Source organism: Parus major, chromosome Z (genome assembly GCF_001522545.3).
Source record: "Parus major isolate Abel chromosome Z, Parus_major1.1, whole genome shotgun sequence".
Lineage (NCBI taxonomy): Eukaryota > Metazoa > Chordata > Aves > Passeriformes > Paridae > Parus > Parus major.
Genome location: NC_031799.1, coordinates 57645995 through 57655997, shown reverse-complemented (window position 1 = coordinate 57655997; position 10003 = coordinate 57645995). Strand labels below are relative to the sequence as shown.

At 44.1% G+C, this 10003-nt stretch overlaps 1 protein-coding gene across 1 annotated transcript in view; it reads right to left on the bottom strand.

The window, feature by feature from the left end:
* RNF20 (ring finger protein 20) overlaps positions 1 to 10003 on the bottom strand; it is a 22836-nt gene that overhangs the window by 9012 nt on the left and 3821 nt on the right. Inside the window, exons 4-16 of the mRNA XM_015652219.3 lie at positions 9962 to 10003; positions 9700 to 9847; positions 9353 to 9535; positions 7993 to 8111; positions 7032 to 7178; positions 6764 to 6841; positions 6323 to 6442; positions 4916 to 5095; positions 4585 to 4720; positions 3735 to 3856; positions 3021 to 3412; positions 2355 to 2472; positions 910 to 1059 (exon numbers count right to left, since the gene is read on the bottom strand). Coding sequence (XP_015507705.1) covers positions 910 to 1059; positions 2355 to 2472; positions 3021 to 3412; positions 3735 to 3856; positions 4585 to 4720; positions 4916 to 5095; positions 6323 to 6442; positions 6764 to 6841; positions 7032 to 7178; positions 7993 to 8111; positions 9353 to 9535; positions 9700 to 9847; positions 9962 to 10003 — 1935 coding nt within the window. The remainder of the gene's footprint in view (positions 1 to 909; positions 1060 to 2354; positions 2473 to 3020; positions 3413 to 3734; positions 3857 to 4584; positions 4721 to 4915; positions 5096 to 6322; positions 6443 to 6763; positions 6842 to 7031; positions 7179 to 7992; positions 8112 to 9352; positions 9536 to 9699; positions 9848 to 9961) is intronic.

Below are 10003 nucleotides of genomic sequence, written 5' to 3'. Positions count from 1 at the left end.
CTCTTGTTCTGACTCCTCGAGAGTCTGTGTCGTTCTTTCCAGCCGTTCCCAATCGGAACGACAGCTGATAAAGCCAATTCTCCTCTGTGTGCTTCACCAAGGCCACATGTTTAATTGTTTATTTAATGCTAATTGTTATTAAACATTTCGTACCATGGCCTGCCTGTAATACCCCAGAGCTGAGGTTTGAGGGGGCTAATTTGTTGGTGGTTCTTTTGCTTGTTTTCTTTCCTTTTGGTAATCAAGGACCAAACTCCCATTTCCAGCCAGATATAAATATACATCCAGATATAAATGATGATACATATATGTGGAGGCCAAAGAACCGGCCAACAGGGAGCTTGCTACACTCCCTTGGAGAACTCATCCATAATCCACAGACCCTGTCGTTACAGAGAGCAAAATTTCTCCCCCAGACACTATGTTAACCCCTGGTTCACCACTGGTTCTTCCCTTTACTGTCTGCCCCTGTGCCTGCATCCCATTGGTTACTGGTACCTCCTTGCCCCTCGCCTTCCCTATATCTACCCTGGTTTTTCCCCAGTTCAGAGAGCTTCTCTGCTGGTTCCTTTCACAGAGGATCCTGCTCTAATAAAGGGTGATTTCGCTGTGGAATCACTAGCCAGAGCTCCAGTACTTTCTTCCCTGTGTTGCCTGGGAGAAGCTTCTGCTGAGCCAGACACCACTTGCTGGGCCAGGAGAGGGACGTGCCAGTGCCTCTGAGAGCTGTCCTATTCAGGAAGGTCACAGCACTCCTGCCATCCCAGCTGCTGTGGCACATATATACATATACAAATGATGACAAATACAAACATCCAGATATAAATTCCTTCTCTTCCTGGAGGCAATCTGAAAGTAGCTCCCTCATAGTTGCTCCAGCCAAAAGAGAACTCATCAGAAACTTCTCACCTGCTTAGCCATAGCAAGTTTCTTCTGTAAATATTCAATCTGTTCCTCCACTGCTCGGATCTTGCGGAGGGCATCCTCATCAGCCATCTTTTTACTCTCCTTTTTTTCCTTGTCTTCCAATTCTTTTACCCTCTGCCTTAGTTCTTCGAGCTACAAGAACCAACCAGAAATGATATAAACATAAGGATGTGCCCTGAGCATTGTTATTTGTTGAGCCTATTTTCCCCAAAAATCTCTGAAACACTCAGGACTGCCGTCAAAGCATGGCAAAAAACCCCCCCTGTCATTTTGACAGAGTATTACAGGCAGATGTGCCACTGAGATGGGCTGTAAGCCCAAGATCTTAACTTCCACACCTTTGAAAATTTCACAGCATCTTTTATCAGAGTAGGAACATCAATCTCCTGCAACTGTACATGTATGGATATGTGGACAGAGAGCAACTGCTCCTTTAAGGGCATCTGGTCAAGAACCTGTTTCCACACAAGAAGATGATAGGAAAAAGAGGAGGTAAAATAAAACATACAGAGATGCAAACTTGGCAGAAAAATGGTAAGGGAGGTAGTGATGAGAATGAAACCTGGTCAGTCACATTAAATGATGAAAACATTTAACATAGGACTGTGAAAACGCTTATTCCATCAAGTGTGGAATATCTGAGTGTGGGAGAAAGAGAAAACCAGAACAAAATATACAGAGACACAAACCTGACAACATAAACACAAAGAGAGGAAGAAAACCTCTCTGGTCACAACAGCTGATAGGATTCCAAGAAAGCACAGGAACCACTTCCAGGAAGATCAGCTTGGACTTTGAAACTGATGACATTGTAAAACAGGAATGGTTCCTGAACTGGGAGGGCTGTGGGAATCAAGAGCTGTTCAAATCCAGAAGCAATATGCAGGGAAATGGAGATCAAGGATGAACAAACTGGAGTTAGACAGAGAAGAGTATAAAAGGAGCCAGTCCCATGGAAAATATGGGCAGTCAGTACACATTTGTCTGGCTCAGCCTTGCTGATCATCACAGCCTGTCCTGTTCTATCTTCTTTTTATTACACATTTTCTTAAGTATCCCCACGTAACCTAACTCTTTACCCCATGTATGTGTGCTGTACAGAGTAAGTGCTGCCTATAGGTGAGACCTGCTTGTGAAGAAGGTAAGAGGGGCTTGGAACCACAGGGGTCCCAAACAGAGGGACATGCTGGTACTTAAGGGATCTGCAAATGGGTCAGTGCTTATGAACCTAGAGATTGTTGTGTGTGTGTGTGCCTGCACTAGCAACCAGTCCTTGTTTATTCCAGACCATTCCAATCCCTAAGTGACAAAGCTGAGAAGACAAACAATCCTCAGATCTCAGGAGAGAAACAACACAGTTCTGCTGCAGAGTATCTGAAAAGAAGTTTAACAGATTAAAAAGAAAAAAGAAGAGTAATTAGAAATACCTCAGCTTTTGCCTTCTTCTCAGCTGCCATCAGCTGGACTTTGTCCCTCTGCTCTTTGGGGGCTGATCGGTACATATCTAGCAACAGTTTCATCTCCTTCTGGCTCTCCTGGGCCTTCCTGGAGAAAGGGAGACAGACCACTGTGAGAACACAGCAGCAAAGCCACACTGTTACACAGCCAGCATGAGAGCCTGGCAATATTCTCTCTATCACCCACATGGATATGGAGTCATCCTTTGCTCATCTTATGCTGGTAACATAAAACAGCAGTTGAGTATAGGCTGGAAAAGAAACATGTTCAGGCACATGGGTTGAAGTGAGGTGGAGATGAAATATATATACTAACAATAAGCTACAACCTATCCACCTCTGCTTTGAGAACCCTCAAGGAGTGGGAACACTCCTGTGTGAACTTCTATGCTATTGTTATGACAGCAACAAATAAACATTACTTGACCATGAAATACCTGGTTTGGTAACTCATGCTCTAGGCTATTGTAGGAAAAACATTTCTACATTGACGACATCACAATCAGATACAGAAGGTGTCAAGAAACTCTCTTGGCTCCAAACTTCAATGATGCTGATCCCGTAACAACAAGAACATGCAAACACCCCAGGCTTGGGCACTGCTCCCACAGGAAAGGGAGAGACAACAACTCTTACTTGAGCTCAGCCTTCAGCTGCTTGATCACTTCAGCCTCCTTCTTTCTTCCCTCTTCATGCTTCCCTTTCTCCTTCTCTTTCAACTCTCTCTCCTTCTCTGATTCCTTCTGCTTCTGCTTTTCCCGCTCTCTTTCCTTTTCCTTCTCTTTCTCTTTTTCTCGTTCTCTCTCTTTCTCCTTCTCTCGTTCCCTCTCCCTTTCTCGTCTCTCCCGCTCCCGTTCCTCTTCATCTCGCCTGGCCTTCATTTCATGAACATCTTCAGAAGCAGCCTTGGGAACAGACACTTGGGCAGAAGGATCATCAGGCTCCTGCTTGATCTCTGCAGGTTCCTCCTTTGTGTCTTCAGTGCTGGACTGGGTCTGGAGGAGAGCACTGCCACTGCGAGAGCGGATCTGGTGTGGAACAGCAAGAGAGATGACCAAGAAAACAAACGTTTAAGTTCTTAGCCAGGAGTCTTCCTTACCCCCCTCTCCTTTGTCTTCCCAGACCTATGCTTCCATGCCCTCTTTCATGGAACACTACACAGCTACAAAGGAAGAATATTCATTTGGTCAAAGGCAGCAGTGAAGTACAGAGCACCACAGAAAATTTCACTGCATCCTGAACGCTGTATCAGAAAGATAGATACATGGGATCAGTTGATACAGCATTGATACAGCATTCCCCCTTCCCCTAAGCACTTCCCCCTCTTTTCTGGCATTTCTGCTGTGTTACCTTGCTCAGGTCAGACTGGGCCTCTCTCAGTTTGCGCTTGTATCTCAACACCTCTCCCTTCAGCTGGTGGTTGTGATTCTGGAGGCTGCTGATGAGGTGACGCATCTCCCGATTAATTGGACCTGCAAAAACAGAAATACCTCTGTAACAAACCACAGTGTTTCTGTCCGCCTTCTTGGGGACTTTCATGGAAACGGAGAACAAGCTAAATGACAATGACAGAGAACAAAGTAAGACTCTTACCATTCTGCCACACAACAGAGCAACACAGAACACTTGCAGAAAAGAATTATGCCAGTTTTATATGCAACCATAAGTCCTTGCAAATTAACAGTCCTAAGTTTTCACTTAACATTATTTTTATGCCCATGATCCCATTGGAAATGTGTCATGTTACAAAAGAAATCTGTTTTAAATGCTACTAAAGAAGTAATTTGCTTCCTCTGATAGAATTTAAGAATTACTGCTTTGCTATCTAGATTGTCCTTACAGACCTGTAAATGAATCTGCCCTCACAAGTAATCTTTAATAATGCAAAATATCCTGTCATAAACCAAAATTATTTTTTCTATCTATCTATCTATCTATCTATCTATCTATCTATCTATCTATCTATCTATCTATCTCAAAGTGTATTTATTATGCAGCATCAAGAACGTAGTCAGACAACATGGAACTGGCCTCACCAGTAAAACAGGTGAAGAGCTTTGTTTTTTGAGATTAAGAGATCTGCCAGAAAAGGTATTTAACAGTAACAAATAATCAAGCCAGGTGTTCTAGTGCACTGTAGCCCCTAATGGGCATTGGTGGGCAGGTGGTGTTTGTCTTTAGGCACAGCACAACAACATACCTGCTTGCTCATTGGCAGCAAGTGTCTGTTCAAACTCTATCCTCAACATCTCATATTCTTTGCGGACTTGTGCCAGGGTGTCCTCCAGCTGAATCACCTCAGTGCGTAGCTTCTTGTGAAGGCTGACCTCATCCCTCTGAGGAACAAAAAGGAAGCAGAACTTGGTGCTTTGAACCTCAAGTATCTCTCACCTCACCAGTATAAGGTACCACAAGAGCCTGAATTATTGCCAGAAACATAAATTTCCTGAGCACCCGCAGAGACACACAGATCCAGCAGTGACGGTCAGTGGCACGACAGAGTTCCCAGGCTGATGAAGCAGAGGTGTTACCTCGATCAGTTCAACCTGGCGCTGGTGTGTGGCCCGGGTGCTGTGGAGCAGTGTGCGGGCCTCGTCAAGGTGCACCTTCAGCTGGAGACTCTCGTTGTACAAAACAGAAAACTGGGACTGCATGCAGCGATACTCTGGGGTCTCCTTCACAGCCTCTTCCACTGCTCGTCGCAGCTCAACCTAGTTGTGACACAAGAAAAGGCCACAAAAAGGAATATTATCCCCTTGCCTTTGGTCTCTGTCCCAAGACAAGAGAACAGTGACTCACGCTGCCACAAGCGAAGACAAAAGGAGAACTTCAATAGCACTGCTGTGAAGTAGATCCAAGTGATATGCTTCAGTACCGATTTTAAAAAGTCTCTGTGGTCTCTGCATGCACTAGGCTGCTTCTTTTGCACAACCATATCATGCAAGTTTTTGACTCTTGGTCCTGAAATAGCTTCACTCAAAGATATGAACTTGGAAAACATAAAAAATTGTAATCAACCAGATCAATAAAGACGGACACATAGAAAAGTATGAGAGAACAAAGAAAATGCACATGCAAGTAGGTGTTGTTAGGCTTCTACCAGTAAGACATAATGACTGGGAGCAAGTGAAATGAAAAAAATCCCCAGAACTGAATTCCTAGAAAAAAGTTAGCAATCGTGACTAGCGGCAGAGAACATACACATATATACATGTATTCAGCTTAGAAGTAATTAGGGGGAAAAAAGTTGTAAGCTAAAGAACGTTTCTCTCTAAACAAACTCATATGGATAAACAGAATTCAGAGCTGCCACAAGACAGTTTCCACCATCAGATCTCTGAAATTTAGGTTCTCCAGACATATGTTACTTATAGCTGGCACTGACCACTACAATGACATTTGGATTACTCTCTCCATCATACACTTCTCTACAACAGAGTCACAGCTTCTTGCATTTAAAACATCACCACCCTTAAAACATCACAAACTCATAGGCTGTTTTCTACCTATCTATCCCCCACACTGGGAAAGACAAATTCACTCACTCTTTCAAGAGCTTCTCTCCCCACATAAGTTCCCTCATTGTTTCTGTTCCTTGGCTCCACTTGCACAGGGCGTGGGCAAGGTGGAAGAGGGATCACTACTTGTAAAGAGGTGAAAACAGTTTTAACCAGACATAGTCAAAACAACAGACTGAAAGATCAGAACGGGTCACGGGCAGGAAACCATTACAATTTCCAATGGTGGCCACATGGTGTCACACACTGAACAGCAAGTGGAGCCACAGACTCGCTGAATTGTACCTGGAGCGAACTGTAACACAGCTAAAGAGCAGGCTCAGAACAGGCACTGCTAACGAGCTTTTCTGCAGACACAGCACTGCAAAGCTGAGGGCACCTCAGAACACCTTCATCCTCACATAGCTACAGATGTCTCACCTTGAGCTTTTCATTTTGTGTTGTTACTTCCTCAAGATCCTGACGTAATTCCTCCAATTCATTAAGGCGATTCCCAGCAAGCTCTTTATTCTCTTCCAGCTCTGCATTCATCTCCTCAAACTGTTGGGATAAACTGCTTGTAAATCCCACTGTTAATGTTTCTCCTGAGTGTCCTAATGAATTATCTGTTCATGCAGTAACAGCAATTACAGACTGAGCAGTCAGGTAATGTGACCAAGTGAAACAGAGTCTATTTCCACCAGATGTTTCACGAGCAGGAAACTCATACACAGACAAAATGTCTGGCTTGCCCAGAGTCACCCAGCTTTGTGGCACAGGATCTAAAATTATCTAAATTAAGTATCTAAATTCTGCTCAAATTGTGGCCCTTATTCTCCTTGTCTTTATTCCTCCCCTTGCCCACAACCAAGCTGACATTACCTTGCGAGCATTAATGGTGATTGTTCCCCCATAAAGGCTGCTCCCAGCTCCATACACCTTGTAGCCTTTGGAATTTACCTGCAAAAAATGCAAGAGATTTCCTCATGACTCAGTGAAATACTGACAAGAGTGATGCAGCAGATCCAAGACCAAAGAAGATACACTGCAGGTTCTCAGCTCTCCCAGCCAAATCCTAGAGAGGATGTCACACACCCATCCAACACCAGCCCCACCTCCCAGGTTTCCTGGCCAGCAAGGCAGAGCTTACTCGTTCCAGGACGTCGGCCAGGTGGCGGTTGAGCCTCTGCTCCCTCTTGCGGATCTTGTCAATATCCCACTGAAGGTCATCAATCATTGTCTCCAGGACAGACATCCGGGATTCTGCTGTCTCCACCCTCTCTTGCAGCTTGGAGAACTGCAATCAAAGGAGTGCTTCAGCCAACACATTGCATAGAATCAACTTTCCCTGAGGCTGCTCAGGAGTCATTTTTCTCTTATCCACCACGCGCTTCTCATCTTTTGCTGTAGTGACAGATTATTCCATGAACTGTCCTTAATTTTACACTGGGCAAAACCCAAGACAGCAAGAAAAACACGATAAAACTGAAAATTAAGAAAGAGCAGGAAACTGCTAATATCTGGCAGAATACAGAGACAGCCACCTCAGCTTATTCAAAGACTTCTTTGATTTTAATATTTTCAATTCCTATTTCCATCTACTCTACAGAGCACCTAAGTGCTCAGAGGTCTAACACTGAGCAAGACCACCATTAACACAATTTTTAAATGAACTGAAATCTCTCAAACAAATCCTGCTAATGTGAATCCCTTAATAAGTGGGATCATCTTGTAACTGTCAAACAACACAGAGAAACCAAGGAATTCAGACTGACAGGGATGCCAGCTAGACTGTTCCAGGTGTCTACACAGCCCCCTTAGCATCACTTGCCCCCAGTTCCTCTGCTGTTCCCTTTTCTTTTGAAGTTAAATCCATTAAACTCACTGACTTGCTTATTTCCTTTCCTTTAGTCATGTAACAAGCAAAACATACTGATTTATACAGAAAATCTATGTACACCTCTCTACAACAACATTACTTTCATAACTTTTGTACCATGCTGCTCCTGTGCCTCTCCAAGGAAATAAGCTGCTTTCCAAACTATGGTAACAAAAAATTATGCTACTAAGCAGGACCCCAAAGCAGATTTCTTTCTCTCTCATTTTTATACCTCCTGAGACATGACTCTGTGCTTCTCCTGAAGAACATCAACCAGTTCCTGCAGCCGTCCATTCTCATGTGACAGGTAGGAATTCAACTCTACTACTGCTTCTTCCATCAGTGAAATATCTGAAAGGTATTTGTATAGACACAAAGAAAAAAAAATTAATGGAAATCAAGGAACACTGATTTTAATCCCTGAACAGCAGACAAAGAAATAAGAAAACAGAAAAGGAGATTTCTGGGTTTAACATCAGTTTACCCTACCTCTCCCACAAGGGTACCTCTGCCTCAGGCTTCCTGAGGGCCTGACCTCCATCCACAGAGAGCTTTGACTTGCACTCCCTGAGCAAAACGCTCTGCAGTTTAACAGTGCTGCACACACCTGGCATGAGGACCATCCCCTCACACCAGGGATTACTTTAGCTTTGTCTGGACCAGCAACCCAGAGCATGCCCTTGGAATTCAGGGACACCTGAATGCTGTCCAAATTCATGCATAAAACTCTACAACAGGTGATACCAAGTGACAACCACATCACCGCGGTGACAAGGGAAACTAGAGCACCTGAGGACAGGCTCACATGGCAACAACGTCAAAGCTACTACAGTTTATGACTGCTAGCCAGGCACAGCAACACCTCCCTACAGCAACACGAGACGGTCAGAGCACACAGAAGGCACACCAAGCATGAGCTCATATTCCATCCAAAGTTTTGTTCAAAAGATTAAAATGCTAACCTTAAGCTAATGAAGTTTTTTCAATAGTCATCAGAGTGTAAAGAATCTGCTACATTAATTTTTAGACGCTGATCATTTGGCTTTCTCTGCAGAACTCTGTTACATTCAAAACTGGCAGATACACTAAGTACCGCATGCTATTAGATGGGCACCATTTTTCTCAGGACTCAGTGGAAACTGAGCTGTTGGTTATTCCTACACGTTCTACTAAACTGCAAAGGAGAAGGAGCCCACCATCAGTTTGCAATGCTGATTTCACTTTTACTTGTAAACATGAAGCCTTTTATGTGGTGGCTGAGGACAGCTGGCTGATAAGGTTCAACTGTGCTCTCTGACTTCTCAGGCACATGAACACAGTACTGGCAGAAACAGCTGCTTCTTAGCCCAACATGCTGAGCAGAGCCCAACATGCTCAGCATTCAAGTACAGAAGTAGCTACAATACACTTCTGGTACATGGTCCTTTAGTAGAGGTTTTGGTAACAAGAGTTTGGAAAGCCAAACAGATTCATTCTGGAAAACAAATGTACATGAGAAGGACTAGACCTTAATGTCTACAATGCAGGATCAGGTCTAAGGAGGGAGAGGGGGGCAGGTAAGCATTCTTGAATACCTGCTACCTTGGTCATACCTCCACTATTCAGCTTGTGAGACAGCACATCCACCTTCTCCTGCAGCTTGTCATACATTGTCACAATCTGGGCAACAGCTCGGCGGGAGGACTCCACACGCTCCTGCAGCTGAGATTCTATCTCCTCACTGGTACTGCTGGCTAGAGTGGCCAGGAAGGAGAAGGCTGGTTCCAGTCCTTCCCCTGGAAACATAAAGAAATGAAAAGAAGTAAATGTGTTCTAGAAGGTAGCATATCACTGATCTTTACAACCACAATAAAAGTCTCCATCAGCCTTTTGAAACAGACCTCAGCATTGTCCATAGCAGAAATCCATCTTTCCCACTGTCCCCAGACAGATGCCTCACCTCGTTCTCTTTCATCTTTGCGCTCCTGATTACTGTCAGAGTCTGGTTCAGGTTCTGGCACCACCAGTGCTTTTCTTTCAGACAAAAAGTCTCCAAGACCTTGGTCCAGGTCGAAGCGTTTAAGGATGATGCGGATATTTTCATCAAACTGAATGATGGGACAGGCAATGCAAGAGAAAGAATGGATGTGAACAAAGGAAATGCAGTGGTACAGCAGAGACAAGAAAACAGTGTATATAAAGTAACAAAAGCTGTTACCAACCTGATTCCAGTATCGGTTGATGATCAGCAGAGAGGCATCATC